The following is a 26,370-nucleotide window of genomic DNA, read 5'->3' on the forward strand; positions in this document are numbered from 1 at the left end:
GGGGCCTCTCTGGATAATCCCACAGATAGTTGGTCAGTTTAGGGGATCTAGTGAATTTGGAGGCCAGGTCAACACCTTGTGCTGTTTTTCGTGTTTTGTTGAGTTTTTGTGTTTGTGCCTGCTGGGGTGTAATTGCTATGGGGTGGGGGTGCCTGGTCTGGTCTAGGTGGGTGATACATCTCTAAGTATCATCCAAACGAATGCCAGGTGCAAATGGTTCCCAGCAGAACATTGTATTGTCATGGTCATAATGTTATGCCTGATCAATGTATGTAATAAATAAACACATACGGTTGTCACTAAGGGAGAAATTAGCTGTAGAAGACAAAGTTTATTATGGTAACAGGCTGTAATATGTTTTAATACGGAGGTCTATGGCCAAACTCTTGGACAATCGAGTCACCTTTTACGGCTTTTTTTTAGCACTGGAAATGGTCGCTTTACCGGAGAAACCCGGCGGCTAACCGCAAAGATCTCCGTTTCGTTCTTTTTGGTGGCCCTTATGCCAGTGAGCGTCCACTGCAGTTGTGCATTCAGAATTTCAATCCAAAACGCCGGGTCAGTTGAATGTTAGCTCCGCCTACTGTGTTCTGGCACACTGCTGGGTAACTGCTGGGTGATGGATCACTAACTGCACAGCTTGCAATTTGTGCAAGAATGTCACCGCAGACACCCAGTCCCCGTGAACTTATCATCGTTAGAATTTCATCAGGATACCTCGTGGAGTTTTTGTTTGTCAGCCCATCCGATGACACACTTAATGGGAAATTTACCTAAATTAAAATTTCAGAGAATTCCACTTCAAACGACTGTGTAGAGGACTTTTAATAGAATATAAGAACCATTTTGTCCATAAATGCCCTCTGCAAACAAAGCTTAACGCCAAAATGACTTATTTAAAAATTAAATAAATAGTTCACCTGCATATAAAACAAATGTGACTATGGGTCAGATTTAAGGCCATTTTCTCTCTCTACAATGTAACAATATCTTCCAGACTCTCGGTCTATTTAAAAGTATACTGCATAAATAAATTGGAGTAGACCGTGTACTTTGAAAAACCACTGAAAAAGCAGGTTTTCATATTTCACCTCAATTGTACACAGTGCTCTTATGTTTATCAACCGAGCCAGTCTGTGACGCACTACGGAAAAAAATATGAGAGGGAAGGCACCCATTATCGGTCTGCGCTGCTGCTGCTCCTCAGTCACACTACTGTTCGGGAACCTGTTTGTACGAAGCGCACACGCAGGTGCCGCAGCACGCTCCGCGCTCTCCGCACTTTTGACCTCACCCAATAAAGCAGGTGTATTTTACGCACAATACTTGTTTAGCATTCGGATTCCACGTAGGAAGCAAATTAGAGGCATACGAAGGAATGAAAGCCTGTTTGTGAGCAATAAAGGAGGAAGAGGGAGGGAGAGTCAAAGGACTGAGTTATGAGAAGGTCGAAAGCAGAGAAAAGCGGGGGTGGGGTGGGACATTAAAAAGATTGTGTCCGCCTGGCTAATGGTCCTTTATGACTCCCTCATGCCCTCAGATGGGCAGGATGACTGGCAGAGAGTGTGACCACTGGTAACTGTACTTCACCCTCTGTTTGCCCCCTTCAGCTGACGTCCCACTCAGCGAGACTGCCTGCCACGGTGAAGCGAACCACTAAAACACCATAAAACCAACAGACTAAACAGCCATTCATCATTACTGCGCACACATGAGCCGCATCACACGCAGCAGTCTTAACCGTCCCACTCGGTGACTCAATGCGCACATTAAAACTTCATCAAGTATTACCGATACAGAGAAGTCTGACCACTCAAACCTCAACCGCCGTTCGTAATGTCCAGAAATAAGGCAATCATGGGTGAAAATGGTTTTGCTGGTCACTTTTATTGAATTGGTGATGACTTGAACCAAGTGCAAAACAGTACTATGCTCCTTGAGAGACAAGTGTAGGAAAAAAGCTGTAACACAAAGAGCAGGAGGATCCGTCTTGCGTTGCGTTGCTAAAATCCGGAGTCCTGACCAGCCCAGTTTGGTGTCTGTGAGAAAAGCATGAAGAAAACATCAAATTAGAGCATTTACAGATCACTGGGACCAATCAAAACAAAGTTTTGTTGTTGATTGCGGGAAATGTGAAAAAGTAACATACATGTGCAAGCAGTTAAATGCTGACGTTTCCCTTGTCAGGAGAGTGTAATGTGTGTGTTCTGTTAGTGAGTGCTGGGTGCCTGCGAGAGCTGACAGGGACTCTAAGCAGCCGGCCCAGATGGCAGGCAGTAAATGTTCTCTATATGTAAGTGATTTGTAGCCTTGAGGACAGCAGGATGTAATAGCTCTCTGTGAGTTGTTTGCAGCCTCTTTTGTCTAATTACAAAAACTCCTTAATGAGGGAGACCTTTGCTTTTTTACACGACAGGGTTATGGCAGCACTCCTGCAGACATTCTAACAATAGGGAGGAGGGTTAATTGAGCACATCAAAAGATACTCAAGAGCCGCACGGTTAAAAAGTGAACATTTAACATGTCTGTTGCAACTCGGTGGCCTTGGTGCCGTCAAGCGCCGGCCGAGGGATCCATCGGTCTGCTTTGACAGACGGCAAACTCTTCAAGGAGAGGGGAGTCGTACGAAGGAACAGCTCCACTTCAGAGCATTATGTCGCCGTGTTTAGCTGTAGTATTTGAACAGTCGACACACCACGACAACGCACAAGGTCAACACCAATAACAGACTTAAATGGGGTGACTGGACACTGAGCCAGACATCTGCAGTAGGTCCTAAGTGCAGGGAACTCCAGGCTTTGAGTAATGTTCATCAAAAGCCAGAGTGAGGGTCCACCTTATTTACGCTGCTGAGCTGAGTCATTGTGCTAAGGTCTTGTTTTATGGTTGTTTGAAATCTACCTTGTCATTAGGCCTTTGAAGAGCTATGGAGGGATGAAAGCATTAGCTCTGTTAAACTTGCTCTTACTGGCTTCTTTCGTGTAAAGAGAGCTTTTGTTGACGGTTGTTCATCAACATTCTTCAGCCTTGTTCTTCTGAGCTCATCATCCGAGGTGCTTTGAACTGCCCTGAGTTCAGGCTGACCTTCAGTTTCATCAGTTGTGTGTGTGTGTGGGGGGGTTGGTTGCCCTACAGCGACAAGCTGGGAGTGCGCATTTTGAATGTACAGTATGTGCATTACTCACCTCGTTTCTGTTGCTGTGGGCCTGCTTTTTCTCAATGTTCATGGTCAACATTTGGCTGCGGAACGAGAGGCTCTTGGTCTTCTCAATCACCTGCTGGTAAGGCGATACGGCGTTGTTCCCCATGACCACATGGCCCTAGAAATATGGATGAAAATGTACAACAAACTCACCACAATGCCAATAAGCCTATCACATCTGAGCTTGCAGACACACCACTCTACAAGCACCAACCACAACTTGTATAGGTCCTATTCATTTCTACTGTAGGCATATCTAGATAATTCTATGTCATTCTGGACCACTGGGCTGTGATTTGCTGATTACAGAGAAGTGTTGTGATACGCACACCAAAACACGTAGGTTCAACAAGAGCCTCACAAAGGGTGCGTAACGAGGCTCAGATAGAGTGGTTACTAAGCCCTTAGAACTTATCCTTTGTTACAAAAAGGAAATCAGAACTTCATTTTTTTTTTTAAAAAAAAAAAAGGTCACACAAAAGTTCACAACGTGTTGTTTAAAAAGTCTTGAATTATTTGTTGAGCACCAAACAGACAGATTCAAGAAGAAGACAGAAGTTCCCACCAGTTTGGAGTCTATCTTGGCATCCAGCCTGGCGTTGCGGATAAGGTTGACGATCCATCTCTCAGCTTCCTCTGGAGTCATGTTCAGTTTGTCTGCCAGCATGCTATTGAGAAAACAAAGAGGCAGGGAACTCTAAGCTGGTTTGGTCGTGAATGATTATTACAAAATCTTCCCGATGGATTGATACTCAACGTTGTAAAGACTGAGAGTTCCCAGAGGATATGTCTGCTAGGCTGTTAGATTCAAATTTTCATTCGACCATCAAAGTGCTATCATCTATTTTGTCACGTCATTAGGCCGCGCTAAGATAAACGTTACACCTGCGACAGCATTGCCACTCTAAGCAGCAACATTTAGCTCTGCCAAGGTACTGCCTCGCAGAGCCACTACCACAGTGTACAAACATTGTGAAAAAATGTCTTGGACAGGAAGTTCTTAATATAACTGCCCCTGTAGTTACTGCCGTTAGTACTAAAACAGTACCCCTTTCATTGCAAAAATATGTGGGCAATTTGTAGTGCTTTGTTAAATCACTGACATTACAAACCCTAGGTAAGATTAAACGTTTGCAAACACAGACTTCTATTCAACGGAGCTGCTGTCCGTGCTACACTGATTCATGCATGAAATATGTAATAGCACCAAATAACTCTTCGTTAATACTACACTACATTATGATGGATGTTTCACATTAAGTGCCAAGTGACTAGTTACCATTTCCACTTGATTGTAGACATATTGTGCTTCAGGCGCAAAGTGTAAAACACAAAGCGCACCCGAAAAACACTTCTAATGGTGCTCTACTAATGGGAGCTTGATTTACAGACTTGTAATAATAACTCAGTTAGAAGTGCAGGTACTACCCCATGTTGAGAGCCTCTGTGGCTGCTTATCCTCTTATCCTTTCATTTTTTTTTTTTTTTTTTTTTGGAACCTCTGTTTCCAGGACACGCACCCTCTCCACCTGGCTGCTAAAGCTCGTCATGACACACTGTCCCCGAAAATAAAAGCCAGCTTGGACACCGGGTTGCTCTTTGATAGAGCTAGACGTAGATGTGTCACGGCAGAGGGGAGGGGAGGTACGAGGGTGGCTGGCAATCTTTGATCCAAAGCTTTCCCCACTGCAGCTGGCTTCCCTTGTGGCTTTCAAAATAACTAGACCCCCTCGATACCCCCATCGAGACCCCCTTCCCCCAACGTTTCCTGCCCCCTTCCTCTTGTCTGACCCCCACCACCCTCCACGCCTACCACATTTCATATCAGGGCCCCAATAAATATTCTCAACCGCCTCGTGCACAGCTCAGAATTACTCCAGTAACCCCACCTCCAATCTCAAAAGAACGATACCCAGCCCTCCCACTTCTGAAAAACCAGCACCAAGTTAGGTTACAAATTTGTCATTGCGTAGGGTCTGTGTGTGTTTACGCCAAAAATAGAGGTTATAAGGCCTGTATAAAAACAATTTACTGCACTAATTATCACTTCCTTGTCCATTAATCATATTTTGTGAGACTCCAATGAATAAGCTAGAATCTACCCAGACCACTTCTCATGCCACAGCTCTGCAAACAGATCCCCCCCCACCTTTACTGATTTTAACCGTCACTCTGACAGGCTTATTTAAGACATTCTTTTAGCGGGAAGCAATTCTGTTTGGGAAATGTCTGTCTTACCTCATGGCTTAAAAAGAAAAACACAAAAAAAAGACTGCCACTTTCTAACCCATGAATGTCGGTCAAATGGTGGCAAAACCACATAAAGAAGCGGAGTGAAATGATGTCAGCGTCTGGATGGGGAATTAAAAGCATAAACAACAAATAAAGGGCATTACCTCAGCATAATGAGGAAAATAGGGTTTGGCCTCAAAGTGACAGTGCACATCTCTCGACACTTTCACCACAAAGAAGTGATGGAGAAGGTGGATAGCGGCGTAGAAAAACACCAGTTGTGAACAGATAAATGAGGATGCCAGCCGCCCAGAGCAGCGAAAACAATACAGGGAAGCTGGTGAACCCGTCAGTCATGCCAACGAACCAAGTAACACTAGCTCTGGTGGACAGCTGATTACACTTCAGCTCATCAAAACCTGTGGAAAATGATGCCTGACAACAAAATTACTCCTATGGATCATTATTGCGAACCTAACAAGTCTGAAAAAGTGTTGGCTGTCTAATGACGCAAGTTTAAGTTGTGATGGATAACACATGTCGGCAACTGGAGAGTGACACGTGCAGGCCCAACTGCTAATGTAAAGCAAATGATGCATTGGAAAGAAGCTCATATGGACGGTTTAATGAAAACTAAAAGCTTTTAGTTTGATGCCATTTCAACAAAAAAGTAAAAAAAACAGGGGCTCTGTGGGGGCCAAACTGTAGCAGATCTTCTTGTTCTTTCTGCTTCATACTCTGTCTCTGTGGTACAACATAAGAGGCATTAACGTAAACATCTGAAGTGCCTGACATTTTTGGATAGTACCACAATCATAGCCACAGACAAACATTTTTCTTTTATTTACCTAACAATCAAGTAATCTTGGGCAAACCTGAATGAAATTTGTTATTGGTTCCAATTTTACCCCAGCGATTAACTGATTGCTGTGCAGGGGTACTGCGGGTGTTTTGTTTGACAATTCACTAAAGTGGGGGCACATGTCAGTCAAGTCCAGGTCAGATATGGTGATCAAAACAAACATGATCTGGTTTCCTCACCAGGGACTTAAACTAACCCCTAACCCCTCTCAACATGCTTTGTGCAGCATAACACAGGAACACAGAGTGCCCCAAAAGGCCCAGGGCCTTGGCCTGTACCAGCCAAAATCCTCTAATCTAATTTATGACATAAAGTCTGGCAATGTTTTCCTTCCAGGAAGCACATTTGTATATTAGAGCAAAGTTGCTTTATCTTATTGTCTTTGAGAGAGTTCTTCAAAAGCTATAGCGATTTAGAACTAACTAACAGAAATAAGAGAGCAGAGAAAGATATGAAGCAAAAGAGGGAGTTAGGGAGATGTTAGAGGGAGCAGGGACTGGGCCCGACTTAAACAACCTACACTATTGACATCCATTGGCCCTTAAGCCAAGCAGACAGCCTCCATGACTGGTTTTGTTTTACAAAACCATGATCCTGTTCCTTGGGGGAGAGGGATCACTTTCGTTTCGACCCCTTACTCACTCAGGCTCCTGAGCTTTCGACTTCAGGCTAGGGGACTCCTGTGAGTCTCAATACCAACCTCACACTTGAAGAGAGGGGTCAGGCACTGGGGTCTAACTCGGTTAGGGGAGAGAGGAGGATGGAGGATTCTCGTCCAAAGTAGCCCCCTTCTTAACATGGCTGGCCTAAAATGAATGCATTGTTAAATACTAACATATGATAGCGTTTGGGAGACTCCAAGCCATTTGGAGTAACCTCACTTTCGGCTTGGGGTAAAATTGATTTTTCAGGGAAACCGAAATGATGGTGTGGTCTTTTTAATGACTCAATTGTGAGGTGGAAAGATCTTCAGTGTTACATCCAAATACTCAAGACACTCCTTCCAACTGCTAGTGAGCTGTTGAGTACAAATACAATCCGGTGATGACAGTGGAAAAAAAAAACTGTCCAAATGATCACGTCGCAAAATGTCAAAGGACAAGTGTGCGTCTGAGGTCAAAGCAGGGTCTTGCCACTGAAACACTCATGGAAGGACTAAGGAAATAAAGCCTGTAAATCAAAGAAGGAAAACAAAGCTAAATTGGAAACACACACTTGGGACACTGAAAAGTCTAGACTTAAGGATGTGTGTGTAGGCAATTACGAGTGCAGGCTGAATCACAGTTTCACTGCCTACAGTGCGTTTTACATAAGACTTTATTGCATAAAATAACTGAAATACGCCAACTCCTGGTCTACTTCGGTATCCCGAGCTGTGGGCAAAAGGCGAGTTGAATATCTGTGAAACCATCATGGCCAACAGCTGTAAAAATGTCCTCATTAAAAACAGCCATCGAATTCATATGAATCCACGCTTGGGTGCAGAAGGCTTCTGGGTAGAGGACTAATGATTCGGAATTTGGGTGTGTGTCAGAAATAGACTTGATCTGTCCGTCGACATAAGACCCCCAAAAATAAACACGGAAATCCCCGAGAATGTTCCTTTGCGTTCCGGCTTCAGAAACCTCAACATGCAGAGAGCAGAGGACACAGAAAAGGTGAAAAGTAGAAAAATCACCGTTTGACTTCCTCTTTCAGTCTTACCACTAACCTTTGTGGTCCTTAACAAGTAAATGGATCCAATTGCAGTAAGTCTGCCAAAAAGAACCAGGACTCCTAATCAATTCCAGACAATCTGCAATTGGAGATTTCGACGGGGCCTGATCATGTTCCACAGTTCAACCTTGACTACAGACCTCCACAGCTCTACATAACAGTCAATGCAATCATTTTCGAGTCAACAGAAGTAATTCATTCCCTCTTTCCACTGAGCATCATGTGCAAGTGGACGGCTTTTGTAATGAAGTCCTTCCTTCAAATCTTTCGCATTCACAATATGCCTGAGGGGCAGTATACTGATTTCACAAAGGAGTGGAAAATTCGTACTGTAAATTAGCCAGGAGCAGGATCAAAACTGAGTAGCATATGAACTTCCTCACATTAGAGATTATTTACCCTTACAAAAATGAGGATTAATGGCTCGGGAGGGTGAACGCTCTGCCTTTATCTTTGTCACTCTCTAAAATTGATGTAAAGCGTCATCCAAATCCTATAATCTTTCTTAATTGCATACAATTACTATAATCTTTATTTTCTCCCCGCTAATGCTCACTATAATTAGCATTTACCAAATTTCTTGGTTTTGGGGATGTGTCCAAGGTCAATTTTATTTTAATGTAACTAAACTGAATTTCAAACTTGCAGTCAGTTGAGACCTAAAGAGTGTTCTGACCTTCATTTACCCAACGAGGAGAGTTAAAACGTTTCAGTGCTCTGAAGCAGCTGGGAACACCTTAAAAAAAAAAAAAATCTAAACCCTGACCTCTTCCTGAGAGAAAGCCGTCTGTGAATTGGCCTCGGACAGGTGGTCTTAAAACGTTAGCAAGCAGGAACCTATGGAGACCTGGAAGCAGTTAAACGTCATAATGCCTTATCCCCAAGATGTGTGGGGTCAGCATGGATGTGTGTGGACAGGCCAATAAACACTTATCTTGAGTAAGATTCCACTAATCACAAAGCAAATGTTCTCACTTCCTGCTTTTTTTGTCTAGTTAAAACGTCTAATGTCAGCAAATAGTATTTCCTGTTAGTTTTTGTGGGGATGTCTGTCTGAATTTCCCTGTCCAGTGAATGTGTCACTATACAGTAGCACCAATAAAAAGTTTGCAGCGTGCAAATGCATGTGTTTGGACTTCATAGAGTGCTGCATAAGGACCACATTGTATAGGGTGGCTGACCTGATGCTGATGCACTGGTGAATCCTGCAGAAGGTCTCAAAGATGAAGAGCCGGGCATTCTCAATGAAGTCCTCCAGGCAAGCAACCAGGAAGAAGTCATTCACAAGAACCTAAGAGAAAGAAAGCATGTTACAAGAGGGGATTTCACAGAACATATTGTACCAACACTTAATTCTGTCAGTGCATGGGGCAAGCCAAAAGTTAAACTGTTAGAATTGCACAGAAGTCTTGGATCAGACTGAACAACAGTGGAAAGCCATGAGTGCAGAGTTTAAATCAGTCTACCGCTTAAGGAATTTTATTCTCTCAAACAAGGTTCCAATCAATTTTTGGTAGTGAGAGTGCAGGCTCGGAACCAAAACATTTCTTTTAACAAATATTCTAAAGCAATACTAAGCACTTCCAATCAAACAAACTACCAGCAGATGAGACAACACATTAGGAACAGAGCCAGGCACAGAGGTGACCGCATCGTAAATGATTCAACACTGGTCATCTGGTTCAGTGTCAACTTCCAGTCCACAGTGTCTAAAATTTCACAGGTACCATGACCCAACAATTACAGAACCACTAGTCTAAAAGGGGGCTGATCTGGGCACTTTCAAAATGACTGGATATGACTTTGCATATAGTCAAAACAACACCAAACTTGAACACGTCTTCCGTGCGAAAGTGCTTTACGTAGGTGAGCCTTTCTCTTTAAGGGAAGCAGACTCGTGTGTAACAGAGTAGCTGCATGAAAACTACACTGCTGTCTGTACACACGGTGACGTTTAAATACAAAGAAGTGGAACGTTTTATGTTGTTGTTGAGCATCTTAAGAAAAGCAGCGTGGCTTATCTGGTGCACCAAGAAAGAAAAATAAAGGGCCCTGTTCCAAAATGTTTGGAGTGGCTCTCCTGCCATTTTGTAAGGACCAGAAGTGAAGGTAGTCTAATAGTAGGCTTACTATGATAAAAAAAAAAACAAAACACTGTAATCTCAATACACCACAGAGCTATTCAACATACAAGAATGTATTCCAAACTATACTGATCGACAAGTAATCACATTAAAGCTCAGTCAGGCCAATATGCAATATTAAAATGATCGTGACTGAAATCAGCGGGAAATGAAAGTGGATCAGCACGTCCCTACCAGTAAGATATACAGACAGAGCTGCATATGACAGATTCATCTCCTTCATCTACTGTAAATGTTCATGACCCAGCTTTGGCCCCAAAGGTACCACTGTGTGAAATGGTTGCGTTTCTCAGTGCTCACTGCATTCCAACTCTCCAGTGAGAGCCAGTTCACATCACAGACCTCCAACTTCAGAAGTTCTTACTAGGTCTTTGTTTGCTTAAGCTTAGAAATCTGCTATCTGCCCAGAGTTCTGGTTGAATAAAACCCAACTGCATGGCGCTATCAGGCAACACACATTTCAGCTATGACAATGCTTATCTTAGGCTGGTAAACTTTGAACAGTAAAGTGCCCTAATTATTGTCATGTGGGATTCAGACCACAAAGCTTAAACAAATTTTGAAAGGGGCTTGAAGAGCCCATTTATACGCAATCTCAGGGCCTGGCTATAGGTGGGCCTATACTTTTCATTCTTTGACGTGCAAGAATCTAACATCTGACAGTGATTCCAGATCTGGGTGGAGTGGGAAAGAAACAAAAAGGAACTTGTAGAGCCTGAAAAGGACAATTTAAACCAAGCTAAACTCCACATTCGAAAGCACTTGGCTCAAACTATTGTAGCGGGCACAGTAAACTGAAGACAGGAGTGCTGAAAACAATACCCATACCTTGCCATTACGGCAATCAGTTAGTAGATGGGTGCCACTCTTCTCAGTGGCTCAAAATTGATGCATTGCAATTGCTCATCAAGACGAGAGCCGATCCCAATGGGGTATCCGTTTACCTCAATCACTTCACGGTCTGCGAAACATCCCTTTACCTCTGAAACAACCTGCTTTTCAAAGGCCTACGTGTGAAATTCGGCAGGAGAAAAATGCATTACTGACTTCAAACAAGACCATTTTGAGAAAATGTTTGCAGACCATTACAGGTAATGCATCAAAGGTGTTGTTAAAGAGTTTGGGAACCACCCATCTTGCTAGACCTGCTTGTGAATTGGAGAAGGTCAATAGAGGGCTTTTTGGGTCAACTGGACATATTCTAGAAGCATGTCGGAATAACTTCAACTCTAATCCAAGAGGAAGTTGGGATTGAGCATGTGTTTTGACCACAGTAGAGTCTCTGTAAACAAACCCCACGAGGTGAGGTCAGGACCGACCCCAAGAGTTCCTTAAAAGTACATACAAGTGTTTAACAAGGTTGCTGATTGAGGGCGTGTGTCACGTCTTGGCAGAAATAGGATACAGCTCTTGTATTGTTGATAGTATATGTCATCATTTGGAGGTGGCCTCTGGAGGCCTTTGCACAGGAAAAATCTAATTTTCTCTTGGAACATGCTTTGAATATTTTTCTGACCGTGCACAGATTGAGGGTATAACCAAGTAAAAAATAAATATGGTTTATGTTTGTTTATAACTTCCTCACTTATTAAGAGTGTTTTGGAATGCGGAGGACTCTTTGTATTATTTAAAAGAATAGGTTCAAATAAAATGGAAACTTCAGTATACCACTGACATGAGTTATAAACATAGACTCAGGGGAAAGAGCCATTTGATCAGACCAGATGTTTTTCATTTTCAACGTTTATCGGCAAGAGGCGAAAGATGAAAAAGGGGCCAAATAACCCCAATTTTAGCTTTTTATTCCTCTGCAGTTCCAAATTATCAGGTCATCTGGGAAAAGGCAAATTACAGTGTGTATGCAGAGAATGAACAAAGAGATAAAGTTACACAAAATGCACATATATAGCATAATGCTCGACTGGGACACCTGCTCTCTTTTTAGATTTGATTACTGTGCACTGAACGTGTCCAGAATCCAGTTTATAGGCTACCAATGCTACATATTATTGCCATAAATTATTGTTATCATCTGGAACAGGTGTTTACCATTACTGTCTGCAACTTATGTAGTTTTCTGGCTTTAAGTGGTCCAAGGGAGCAGTTTTTCCAATGAGAAGGTCTCAACTTTATTTCACTACAGTCCTGCCAATGTATCTACTGCACAGTACTATTGCACTGAGGTGGTAGCAAAGTAAAAAGAAACAAAGTCACCAAAGACACAGAAGAGAACTTCCTCATAAAAAAAAAGAAAAGAAAATCTAGTTTTATGACAAAGACACAATGATTTCTAGGATACGCACAATACATTGGTGGGTACTTTTAATGCACATTTTAACTGCCAGAGAAAATCTTATTAGACTGTGATTATTGAAAGTGTTATTCTATAAGGTGTTCCTCCATTACACATTTTCACCCACTTTCAAGGTGATTCGGTCCACCTTATTAAAACCAACTCAAGTTGGTTAATTTTATATGATGTCGTGTGTTGTGCCGTTTTCCGTTACATCATTGTACTGTTCTAAATATTTAGTCTAAACTGGGTGAACTTGATGTAACATACCCACAGGTCATGGATATGCAGAGGGCTGAGCAACTCAATAAATGTTGAACAAATAGCACTAATACATCCACACCACCAAGTGTCATCACTCTACAATTATGGTCAGACTTCATTCAGCAAGTGCTTTTTTTTTTCTACCGCAAGTTATTACAAAACAGTCAGTTCTCAGACTCGTGCTCTGTGAAGAAAATTAACTTCATCAGGAAGAGGGGTTTCAGAAAAAAATCAAATAAAAATTAAAAGTCATGTTTTCTTTTACCACTGAGCTGTAAATATCATCTTGTTTTAGACGTCACTCACGTCACAGTATTCATATTGAGTTCAACTTTGTAGGCCACAGACAATCGTGACCTTTATGCTACTCCTCTTCTATTTTTCACATGGACTACACTCATTTTAAGCTATTACAAACCAAAAGTGAAATAAATGCTGCCAACAGTGGAGCTATGACAAATCTCTCCCTTAAAAACGAGCGTCTGCACGCCTCTGTGGAGACTTTTGTTTATAAAGCTTTTACTGTTAAGTACCAGCCTGATGGGTCAATTACAGGCCATAGTAAAATCTGACTGAAGCCTGAGTCATACAGTGTCCAAGGAAACCTCTATATCTGACAATGTGATACAAGGAACAGTTTTGTCTGCAGTGGACCCACGCACAAATCCAGCAACAGAATCACTGTGTGAACGTGCCAAAGGTCAGACGGAGATCACATGATTACTAACGATGTTTACTACGAGGTTCGACGTGAAAGTTCGGGGGCGTGACCCTCGATACGGGGGTCTTCAGAAGACCTCTGTATTTTCACGGACATGTACACTGAACTAAGACGACTGCTTCTCATAGTTTAGGAACAAAAGGGTGAAAGAGGTTACTGAAGAGGTTACTCACCGACTCGCACTCCCTCAGTTTCTTCTGGGCACTGTCAAAGTCAAAGTTCACGTAGAGGCACTCCACAAACTCTGTGATTGGGTCTTTGTAGGTGTAGGACTCCTGAACAAAATAAAATCAGTTATTAATTGCAAGATCAGACATATTTAAATATATAGTAAATACAGCAAAACTGAATGAGACTCATGATTTGATGCAATAATTGACGGGTGATATTTCAAACCTAACATCTGTGAGTCAATTGTCACATAAAACAAAAACTAAAACACAAAAATTCTTGGCACTGCTGACAATAATGTGCTTAAAACCACCTCTCGATGGTCATAAAAGCTTAACATAACAGATAAAACTCATGTTGAGAGAATGGCTTCAACCTGCTGTGAGGCTCTGACCACATCTTTTAATGATTTCCAACAACCCACCAAAATCGACCCCTAGAGCTGTAAAGTAGCTACCGCCACTGGTGGACAGTAGGTTAATTGAGTACTATTCATCAGAAATAATGGATTCAAGGCTTTACCCAGCTGGACCCAACCTTTTAGAAAGACCCCTGTGATTAAGGGAAGCGTCAGCAAGCCCATTGGGTTACATGGTCAGTTACTCATCCTTCAAAGCCGGCATAGTCAATGAGCAATGACCTAATTATCGTGTGCACTTCGTAAACACTCGCGGATGACTAGAAAAGTGTTTTACCTGCTGTATGACCTTCACCAGATCCTTCAGTACCTGCCGGCGCTTACGGACATCTTTGTTTGTGATGACCGCTGTGGTCAGGTAACGCAAGATGTGAGGGCACATAGTCTGGATAGCATTGAGGTATCTAGAATGAAGGAGGATAAAATTAATCACTTATCAGACCAATGTAAGCAAGGACATGCTCTTTACAAGGACACACAATATAACATTTTAGCTGCTTATGGGCCTCCTGGCATTTCCCAACAGAGAAACAGCCTTTGCAGCTAAACAGATAAATGTCCTAAGAGGACCTTCCTTGCTGCTCGTGGGGTCCCAGCCTTAAGCCGTCTCTTTCATTAGTGTCCTAGGAGGGGGGGATGGAGGAAAAGGAAACCCTGGCAAGAAGATATAGATCAGTGAGCAGGGACCTGCCCAGTAGCTGAAACTAAATCCATGAGGGACTGATGCTTCGACCACAGGTCAACTTGCCAACTTGCCTGTTACAGGCCAATTCTAATCCCACACTAACTCTGGACCCACAGTTCCCTCTGTTCCGTCTGTACATAAACACCATTTTACTTGTCGAGACGGCGATCAGTTGACATTACCTGTATCAACAAAACTCCTCACTGGATTCTAAATATCCATCTTTAAACTTCACCCGCCACTTAAATCCTCTCTCTGACCAAATGAAATCTGAACAGAGGAAGCAGTGGAGTGGGCCCCTTCTGGTCTCCCATGGCAACGGCCAGAGGAAACACATGGTGTTCAGAGAAACAGTGCTGACAACAGTTTAATTAGCTGAATCAATTAAAGGGACAGGGAACCTGTGGCAGTTGTGATCTCGAGACTAAAAACGGCAGTGGGCTACTTGGCAAAGCCCTCGTCTGCCTGGTTTTAGGAGAACTCCCTCCCTCCCTTTGTAGTTGCTTGACTCCCGTGGAAGACCGCAATGCTCCATGCTGTGTTCCTGATTAACTTACACCTACTCACTCTCCTGGGGGCTCCAATAACAAGCACTCTTGCATGAATCACTGTACCATATCTTTCTCGGGGCATTCACCCTAACCCACTTCGGGTACTTTTATTTACTTATTTATTTATTTATTTATTGCAGTTCTGGGACAAGAAGCGCCCTTGCACTGCCTTGTTGAAGATGCTACTGAGGCATGCAGCCAAGAAATCCAAGTGTGAGTTCAGATTTCCTCAGTTCAAGAGGGCTGTGGGAGGACACAGATGAGGGATAGGGAAACAAGGTCCAATTTCACAGTATGCCTGGAGAAGAATATCATGTTCAACCAGGGAACAAGTGATTTTGACAACAGCCACTCAGAACGTACCACTGCAGCAGTAGCTTACACCCAGTTTACACCTGCGTTGAAGTCCTTCTTTCAATATAATTCCCTCTAAAGTCTGTGCAGTCTCTCAATAGTACACAAACAAAGCTGTGGATCAACATCTGCTGACTCCAGGGGTAAAGAAGGTCAAATGCGGAGCTGAAGGCCAGCCACTGGTCACCGACTTCAGCCAAAGGAAGTGCTGGTCAAGAGATGGGAAACAAGAGCCAAGCCAAGCCTCAGTGGGGAAAACATGAGGTTTCTACACTGTGAAACTGCAAAGCACACAAAACTACCTCAGTTTGTCCAAACAGATGGTTGGGTGAGCTTTTCATGAGTAATTATTGGGCAGGCCTCCTTAATCATCCACAATAAAATTAAAAACTGAGTAAAATTCAGGGAACCAGACATTTGAGTGCGCTGTGTTGTGGTCGCCTGTCATACTGTCTGTGGAGGCCAATCATCTGTACAATTATACAAGCCTGCAATCAGAACACGGGGAGGGAGCGAAGACATCAAAATAGGTGGTGTGCAAATTTTAACGCAGTGTGTAAAGTTTCCGATCTGCGATACACATGGCCTGGTTCTCCACTTGGAGAGTAAACAGACCACACGAAAACACACACTTCTGAAACCACTTTGAAAATACCAGCAGAGTTCACGAAGAAGCCCACCGCCCAAAAATGTGTTCGTAAAGCGAATAGCTTTCTCCAAATCAAGATCACGCTATAAAATGACTGAATTATTTTAATACAGCAGTTTATAAATCCAAACCACACCCGTAAAACATCAGAAACATAAACACAAAAAGTCACAGAATAACAGTAAAAACTGTCAGTAACAGCCATTCTCCGAATGTATAAATAAGAATGGCTACAGTATTTCAGAAGTTTGACGTGGAGGCGGCTTTTAGTGAACTGTTCTGTTGCCATTGTTCAGTGGAAAGGTGTTGGATCTTTACAACTGTTTCCTTATACTTTATCAAGAGTTTTCAGTTTTGCTGTAAAGGAGCGAGTGAAAACATTGAAAAAATAAAAAGTAATATAAATGTTACTTACTGTGGCTGATACAGAAAGAGCTCGATAATGTTGTCTCTTCCCTTAGGGTGGTTGAAGAACACAAAGAGAGACCAGTGAATGAGCCAAGTCCTTTGCTGGAGAGACTGGAGCGGGGAGCTGACGGACTGGACAAAAACCCAGACAAAAATCCAGTTGAGCAGGAGTAAAGACAGGAAGACAGGTGCAAAAGAGGCCCAGAAAACACAGACAAATAAAAAAACAAAAATTCATTTTATCACAAATATATTTCACCAGTTACATAAAATCTATTATTCTTCAATAAGCCGCAAGAGAAAAGGAGTCGTGTGTTTGCTTTCTAAATGGCACTCACGTACCTACAAAGACTTCATACTCAAATCCAAGTTCTTAAGTACTCAGATGAGTGCATGTGGTCAGAAATAAAATGCCACAGCAGAGCTGTACTGCAAGTGAAATGTCAATATGGGAGTCTATGTAAGGGAATCTAAATGCGGTATCAAATTCTGAGAAGTGGGGCATTTACGTTGTTATCGATAGTCTCTCTCAGGCGGGTGAGGTCCTCCATGGCTGCCTCCCAGTTCTGCATCAGGATCTCAGAGGCCAGCTTGCCCCACAGCGAGTTCAGGGCATTCCTGTCCGTAGATGGGACCTTGAGAACAGATGACATGGTGCACTTGTTAAAATCTGATGAATCACTGGAACATATGAAACAAGTGTTTTTTCCACTTTACATTTGAGACCAAAAAGAGTCTCTCATTAATAGCTGGCAGACTGTTGAACAACATCTGCATCCATACACGAAACATATCACTTTTTAACAGGCGTCAGTAGCAGCTTAGGTTTTATTAAAACCACATTTACTACCAAGTATCGTCTCACTGCATAAATGCATATTTGGAGCACATGTCCCCATTGTTTTCTGAATGATTTAAGAAGTTGGTTGAAGTGGACTTTACCAATTCATCCAGTCATCCTTCAGACATGAGAACAGTACTTGCACTAATTTCCACCCGACTCCATTATCACAGAGTAATTAAGCTGAAATATGAACCGACGCTAACAAGACACATCTTTGTGAGGATAATTACTCCGAAACATGGAGCAGGCTACCGTTTCTGATCTCCAGAACAGGCTTAAACAAACAAAAAACACTCAGGTAATGAAACACAGGTTGAGAATGCCTCTGAACCTCAACTGCACAATCACTCGGTAGTGGACATCGGACTACACCCTGGGGCTCATGGGAAACTCTGCGCCACGGCGGTTCTTGATAACACCAAACACCAGACGCAGTGACATGAGTCAAGCAGGAAGTCAGGGTGGGTGTCTGCTGAGCGTCCAGAGAAACCTAGACGCGAACCACACACCCCCGTATGCTGTTGGACAACCACTTAATTAGACTGTGAGAAACGACAGATGTACGACTAGAGGAAATGTTAAAAAAGAAAGAAGAAAAAAGCAGGTTTGAGCTGGAACCCTAGAAACTGGTAACCAGTCTGATAACATTTCAACAAGTTGCTATTACGTGAGAGAATGGCAGGTAAGTGGGAAAATATTTGGAAAATCTCTTTTGGTATTCCCCCAAAGGAGAACACAATAAGATGTTGTGTCCATCTATCCACTCACGGAAGCAGTCTTTGATCACAGAGCACAACTCAGGTGTACAATGATTTTTTTTTTAAGAGCAGAAGTCACAAGAAAGATCAGTATTGTAACTCTTGAGAGGAGAAACTGCCTCCTCCGCCGGCAGAAAGGTCAGCGCTTCGTCTGTCGAAGTGTTTTGTTTTGTTTGCTATTTTTTTCCTCTCTTGGAAGTCCCTGCCTGCTACGTTTGGCTGACCTCCAGGTCATTATGGCAGCTTTCTACACACACACAGTCTGGCTTTCACTAGTGGCCACGCTAGAAAAGTTTCAATACCTGGGTTTTTCCAGCAGTTACCTTAAGTTTCCATTGGTTTGTGAAATGGGCACATTTTCGCTGACTGACCAGCAACAATAAATTTACTGTGCTGGGGATCCGTCGGGATACTCAATCTTTATTCTTAACATTCAATCCCTGCATTAAGTGATGATATGAATAAGTTGCTCTTTTCGGGCTAGGCCACACTGTAACAAGACCTGAGGCATGGATTTTGCAAGGCTGGCTTCCTTCGTTTAATTGACTGGGTTTCCCACGTTAAATGACTTTATGGAGCCTCACCTCTCCCATACGGGGGAGGGAGAGACAGACAAGGGGCCTGTGAGGATGGGAGGTCCAGAAAAACACTGAAAAGAGAGGAGGGGGGAGAGCAGTACACAGACTCCCACTAATGAAATCCATTTCTACCTTTCGCCCCCCTTTTCTAAAAAGCCTCTTGCATTGTCACAAGCAACAGGTATGTAGTTACAGAGACCGATCTGGCACAAACTTAAGATCTGACAATTTGAGGAGTTAAAAGAAGAAGAAAAATAACTCTATGCTGGACTTTGAACAACATACCCCAATTAGAGCAATTTTAGTGCGTTTAGACTGAGTTGCAAAGCCATAAAGAGCTGTTGTTGAAACAGTGGGACCTCTCCCAAGCTTTTGAAAACTATTCTATGATGCTTTTTTGGGAGAGAGTGGACATGGAAAGCTTGGAAAAATTATCTTTCCTTCAATGCATCTCTTCCTTCTACAAATTTGAGAAGATCAGTCAAGAACCCATCAAATGAATAACCCAACTGCTTGAGGTTAAGAGGGTTGGACGTAGGGTTCGTCTTTGCTCAGATCCACTGCCAAGGTTTTCAGGAGGGGACACTTCAGCAATGCGCACAACCAGCTAGAGTCACTGACATCCGAAAGCCAAGAGGCGACGCAATGCAACATCACATGCTCATTAGAATACAAATAAAAAATAGTTTTGATTTTTTCATTGCAAGAAAAAGTCAAATTGTTGATTTTTATTCGAGCCCCTTCTTTCAGGACGGGCTTTGGCACTCGTCCGTGCTTAACCACAAAGCTATAGGGTGAACCAAACACAAACAAAGGCTAGAGGACAAGTGAGTGACACTTGGAAACCACGGACTACGCAGGCTGATTCCACTGGTCGCTTTGAGACATCAGTCGGGTTGAACTTTCAAACAATTGATGCAAGATAATAAAGAGTAAAAACTGAGCTACGTTTGTGCTGGAACTTTGGATTTACTCCAAATGGAGCAATAACATAAGTCAACAGCAGAAAAGGCTTAAAGATGCACTAGATGTGACCCTGAAGTTAGCTTCAGCATAGGCAACAACCCGAAAGCAACATCAGTCACCTTGGATACAAGACCCATAGTCACTGAGCAGGTCACATCATTCATTCCACTCAAAATAAAGATTTCTTTTTTGTGTCATGGGGATCTTCTCTTTCCATTGGTGGATACTTAGGGTGCTGTTCATGCTTCTATCTTATTGCTCTGGGATCTGCAGTTACTTGCTATTGACGAGTGAACACCAAATCATCATTAAGTATTATGAATGGGTATTGTTACCAATTTTGCACGGGCTTTGAGATATTCTAGTTCTCAGATTTTTACAAAATGGGCATCGAGGTATTTCCACAATATTTTACATCAGGTCGGGTTACAGCTCGTAGCTTCATATATCGCCAGCCAACAGAGAAAGTGTTTCTATTCTTTTATCTATTTTATTTGTTCTCATATATGTATAGCACTTTGGCCACTAGTGTGGTTTTTAAGGGGACTTACAAATATAGTTGAGTATATTCACTGATATTCTTAACACACCATGACAGCAAATGGCAGAGGCCACAAATACGAGAACCTAGACAACATATCTTTTTGTTTAATACACTGAGCTGGGGGGGGGGGGGGGGGGGGGTGCACGGATGCATTACTAAAAGGATTATGTCAGATTGTGGCATCTTATTTTAAAACATTTGTCTTTAAAATGACATATTTGTCTTTGTCCTCAATCAATCAAAATGTTAAGAACGACCAGTCTGATAAAGACAGCGATTAATAATATACATTTCATTCTGACTGCCCGCCACAAGCATAAACCCTTTTTTGAAGCACCTTACAAATAACATGCGATTCTCTCGATGCTAACTAAGAGACGTCTTGCATAACCAAACACATAGGCTCAGAAGTCGTGACTAGGGACTCTCTGGCCACAGCACTCAAATCAATAAGCTGTCTACAGAGGCCCGGCCCATGAGAAGACTACAGACAGATTATGCAGTCCGCCACTGATCACTTGGCCCAGTAAAAGATCCTACTCAAGTCCTAGAGCAGCCGCCTCCTCCTAATACAGAAGACGTGCAGGGAATTGAATAGGCAATGACGTAAGCTTTTCACATTCAATTAATTCTAAGTGTTCTTTTCCTCTCCTATGCAAGCACTGGCCTTTTGAGGAATTAAAAACAATTTGGCAAACAAAATGTTACGTCCAGTTCTAATATGTCAGAATGTGCCCTTATTTGGTGCACAAAGGAGGTTGGTAAAATACTACACACAGTCTGTTAAGTAAGGTGAGGTCAACAGTGGGATTGTGTTGAATGTGTGAGAGCTGAAGGCTTACCAATACACGGAAGAAGTAGAGGTACTCTGCAGCTCCGGAATAGTTTCCACACTCGTACTGGAACTTGGCATATCTGTACAGCGTATCCAAGTACTCCTGACGAAACTTCAAGAGAAACACAATACAAGAGTATCAATATCGCAGCGAGAGAAAATGGGAACCATTGTCAGCCCAAGACAACAATACTGACGGGATATTTTCAGTTCAAACATCACACTTAAACTGTAATGTGATGCAGCTGTGGTGATAAATATTTTTTGATAATCTTAAATAGATTGAAAACGGGGTTTTAATTTCATGTTTATTTGCAGCAATAAAGTGATTTCCATTATGTGTTGGTGCTGCTAAACCATTTGTATTTTGCTATTCGAACATTTGACTTTCGTTAAGAAATCTGCCAAGAAGTGGTCACATGAACTGAATTAGAAATGCGTAGGTATATACGGGGCTATCGACTGTCTTCGCATATTTAACAGTTCATCCTGAAGTCCAGCATCTCAAAGGAGCACGCACTGACGTCAGGCCATTCACTAAGATTCGGTACAACCGCGACAGGCAGTGGGTACCCTGGGCCGCCCAAGCCTTTCACACAGCAGAATGAGGGGCCCGAGCCTGGGCTGTCTGGAGGCACGCTGAGGACAGCATGCAGGTCAGCGGGATACCGGAGTGGGAGGGGACCCGTGGAGGGGAGAGTAAGAAGCCAAACATCACGGTAAATATAGAAGCTCCGGCATTCTTGCGGCTCTATCCACGAGTCCCGAGCTACTCCGTTTATTCTTAACAATTCACCACAGAATGTAAATGTCCGCAGAATATGTGCAAGCCATACAAACCCCGAAAATGAGTTAAGGGTTTTGGGAAGTAATTCTGCATTTCCTTGCTCGGCCAGTCCCTCCCACTTTGCCCCTAAAACAACCATGGGTTCACACAAGAGCCATGGGAAATGCAGTGAAGAAGTGAGATGTCAGCGAATCAGGCCAACTTACGTTGTGCTTTTCTGCCAAATAGTCAAAGAGCATTCGTCCATCTCTGAAAAAAAGAAAAGACAGTTCCTTTAGTTAGAGGCCATTTAAATTGAGTCGTCATTTGGCGGACGTCCTGGTGTTTAGAGCCCCGTTCAGGTATATTTTTCCACTTCTGTTCTAAATCAAGGGCTGTGCATAAACGAAGACCATTTCATTTTTAAAACAGTGTGATGGGCTGTTTATTACATTTGGTTTGGCTGCTATAAATCTATGCAAGCCATGTCTAACAAATTATGTCTGGTGAATAAAGTGAATACTTATTTCTCTGCACAGCCACTGTGTCTCTATGGGTTTGTCAAAATAAAGGAATGCACTGGCTCTTCTAAACGGTTTTATCCCAAATGCATTTTACAACTTTGCCTGTGACCTAAAATCTATTTATGTGGACGCCACATTGAAACTATGTGTGTTTCTAGGGTAAGTCCACTTTTATAATGGGAATGGATGAGTGTGGAGCATTTGTGATGCGAGCTAAACGGATTTTGTTGAGGCAGAGGCGGTATTCTTCCCTTCAAAAGAGGTTGTCTCTGCTCGGAGGCTTGAGATGGATGGTTTCCATAAGCTCCAGGGTGACTTTCCTGCAGTATGGAATGTTAGCCTGCTGTGCATTGCAAGAACGCAGATCTAAAAACTTAACAGTATCACCAGCTAGTGTCTCTACAAAGACTATAGTCGGCACTAAAAACGTCAAAGAGCCATCTGCAAGATGGATTAGGATGTCCAAACGCGTGAGGACACCCTAATGGAGTATAGGAAAATATTGGCGCCTAATAGCCATGTAAACACTTTAGTCGATCATTTTTCTCTGGTTTGAACAGATACTATTTATGCGCATGCTCGTCCCACATGGTGATGAGTTTCCCCAATAGAAAGATAAATGGAAGGAGCAAAAAAACAAGTAGTTAAAACAAATGTTTGAAAAAAATTAACCAAGCTGGAATCAATGCAGACCAGTGCTGTTGATACTATGGGTCTGTCTTGGCGTTTGTTCATGTTCTTCCATTAAGTAAATTCAGTACTGTCAGTGAAGTTGGGAAAAATAATTCTTCTGTTATGTTATGTTATGTTTCCAGTAGATTTGAAGCACCGCAGAGGAATCTCTAGTCAGAGTCATTTCAATCGTGTTGACGAAATACTTTTTCAGTAAACATAGCCAAGCACGACAGCCCAGCTTGGTTTTTGGCTTCCATATCTGTCCACATAAAGGCTAAGAGTGATAAGGGTTAGAGGCCTATTGGCGAGCATTGCAATACAAAAAAAATAAAAATGACAAGACGCCGTTTTATTTTGTAGATGTGTCTGAATATATTGACACCAATGGAAAAAGCATGAGGTTTCAAGCCGGTCCTGATGTCTAGTATTGGACCAAAAAGAATTGTTAAAAACATATATTTCATTAAGCATGGGCTAATTAAAACCATAATAGTGGAATAAGACTTTTGCATGTTCTTTGGCTTGACGGACAATTGTTCATTGACACCAGATGAGTTTCCTATTGTTTTAAAATATGGTACGGGATTTTATTATTTTTTATTTTTTTAACAAATAATTGAACACAGACGTATTATTCCTCATCCAAAAGATTTCCTCCCTATTACACACTGTCAGCAAACTAAAAAATAACATAGACAAGGGCTTTGTCAATTTTGCCATCTTCAGGCTTGAAATCCCACATAACGGTTCCAGCAAATTTATGGCTTAAAGAAGCAAACTGTGTGCAGCACAAACCGCAAACTGAAAGGAGACAAAAATGACAATGCCTTCGGTGAACTGTAAATGCTCTCACCAAGAAACAAAGAACAAGATTAAGTTTTAATAGCGTTAACCACAACATTATGCATCTGTCTTTTTTAACTTCTTTTTTCTTTGGTGACTACGCTAAGAAAATGCCTTGAATAAGCTTAATACATTTTCATTTAAAATGCAGTTCCATGAAATCCTTTTGTAACACTGCTGTGTGTTGACTATTCCAAGTAACAGCTTTTACAAATCCAGCCTTGTTAGGGACAATCATGTCTTGCGTCAAATGGATAACATTTAAATAAAGAAATACAATAGTGTTGATTTACAATACAACAACAACAAAAAAAGAATAACAGGCTTTACCTGGTGGACTGCATCTGCCTCGTTGTCTCAGGGTCCTCAAAGATTTTCACAATGGGTTCGGTCTCCGACTGCAGCTGCTTTAGCTGGGCCACAACCTCCGTCCTCTTCTCCCTCAGAGCTGACACAGGGGCAGGATAAAGAAAGCCATTAGCTACAACAACACTATCAACCAGCATGTACACAGTCTGTATAAATCAGAAGTGAAAACGCTATAAAACAACATTTACTGCTAAATCAATCCTGAATGGAGTGAGTGGTGTAGTGCAGTAGCCCTTTATGATGTCTATCAAGCAATATTAATACATTCCTTGGCTTTGTGTGCATTTGTGTGTGTGTATGTGTGTGACTGTATCCACCACGCTTACTATGGGGAATTTCCTTATCCAAATAAAGGCTTCTGTACACATCCATGGCGAAGTCCACCATGTTTGTGTCACTGAGGAGGTCCAGTTTTCCATGAAGCAGTTCCTGCTCATTGTAGATCTAAAAACATAGTAAACAATAGACAGCAGAGATGAGGGGATGTTTTGCACATTATTATACAACCGGGGGGTTCAGACTATGTTACAAAGGCTTATAAATGATGTTTTTAATTGAATTATTATGACAAGGCACAGCAAAATTAACCCATGTTTTCCATAACTTCTGGCAATGTCTTAAAATTACCCACAACCTCTTGTGAAGCTCAGTCTTCAAAAGCAAACTACTGTATAGTATTCCTAACAAACCACTGGATAACAAATATGGTGGCATGTCGGCTGTTTTTATGATAACATTCGCCTTAACTTAAGACAACATAGTTGCTGTTACAGCCTGTGTAACAGCAACTATGTTGATATAAATGTATCAGTCAACTTAAGGGAGCCCGGCGTTAGCTTCTTTTACCTCGAGGTTAGCATACGCGCTACGGGGACATGGCGGGAGTCTATTGGCCTCAATAGTCGTGTTAACTGTTTAAACCTGTTAAATAAACATTTGCTAGCTTCTAATCGAATGCTCCAACTCGTATCCATTTTATTCTCGTGTTTTATTATTACAAATTTAACACTTGGGTAGTTTTCGAGCGTTAGCATTGCCCGGCGAAGAGCGCTTTTGTGAACGTTTCATTGCCCCGCGTATCCCTGCTGGGAGGCTACATCATCGCTGGCCTGCTGTATAGTATTCTGTGCGGAAGCACCGCCCAACAACGGGCTGTTCTGAGTTTAGAAAACGTGCACTCTCACAGCCATCTGAACGAACAGCGCGAACCTAGCGTAACCGGCGTAAAGCTACACATTGAAGAAAAAACACAACTTCCGATGTAATCTTTTCAAAATATTAACTCAACTAAATTTTGTCACAATGTGGTGGGTAATATTTCATCACGGTAGAATTGGTTAAACCTTGTTTCCACAACGGATGAATTGTTAATAGTAATTATGCAATTTTCGATTTAGCTCTCATCGATTATATTTAATAATACCTGTGCACCGTGTTTCTCAACCTTTATTTTGAAAGCAAGTTTCTACATTTCCGACTTCTTTCCGGTAGGTAGTGACGCGTCTTTACACAAAGGAAGAAAATGTGGCCAACTCCTAAGCGTGGATGGTCCTAACAGCAGCTCAAAACACGTATATTGTTTGTTCAAAACAACAAAAACATGTACCAACGTGTTACCGCGTTAAAGTTCGCCGTACCTCTTTAACAGACAGGAACTCCAGCAGGGGAAAAACGAGATGACGGTCTAAAAAATGGGCAATTCTGGTGGTGAGGTCGTACTCCGCCATCTTTGCTCAGGGGGAAAGGAAGTGGATGTGTGATGCGCCTGTGTACAGAGGGACCGACCAATCAGAGACATCCTCAGCATCCTCAATACGTTTTTATTTTATTATTTTATTTATTTATTTATTTTATTGTGAACATTATGTTACAGTGCTATTTTGAAAGCTATATTATATGCCAATAGCGTTTATGATAAAGAAATAATTACAATACGGTATTTTAATAATTGTATGACTAAGAAACTTTTTATTTATATTTCTGACCTGAGTCTGCACC

General features: G+C 42.1%; 1 protein-coding gene across 1 annotated transcript; it reads right to left on the reverse strand.

Annotated features, from left to right (window-relative positions):
• Window positions 1–1,868: 1,868 nt before the first annotated feature.
• Window positions 1,869–26,158, reverse strand: eif3ea (eukaryotic translation initiation factor 3, subunit E, a). The gene is made up of 13 exons (XM_047599566.1): window positions 26,010–26,158; window positions 24,699–24,816; window positions 24,334–24,451; window positions 22,189–22,231; window positions 21,203–21,307; window positions 17,180–17,305; window positions 16,678–16,802; window positions 14,301–14,427; window positions 13,608–13,709; window positions 9,194–9,303; window positions 3,768–3,870; window positions 3,186–3,320; window positions 1,869–2,039 (listed from the first exon to the last, which is right to left on the reverse strand). Exons 1-13 carry the CDS (start codon window positions 26,097–26,099, stop codon window positions 2,004–2,006), a joined length of 1,338 nt encoding a protein of 445 aa, XP_047455522.1. The 5' UTR covers window positions 26,100–26,158; the 3' UTR covers window positions 1,869–2,003.
• Window positions 26,159–26,370: the final 212 nt, after the last annotated feature.

Source organism: Mugil cephalus, chromosome 11 (genome assembly GCF_022458985.1).
Source record: "Mugil cephalus isolate CIBA_MC_2020 chromosome 11, CIBA_Mcephalus_1.1, whole genome shotgun sequence".
NCBI classification, from domain to species: Eukaryota; Metazoa; Chordata; class Actinopteri; order Mugiliformes; family Mugilidae; genus Mugil; species Mugil cephalus.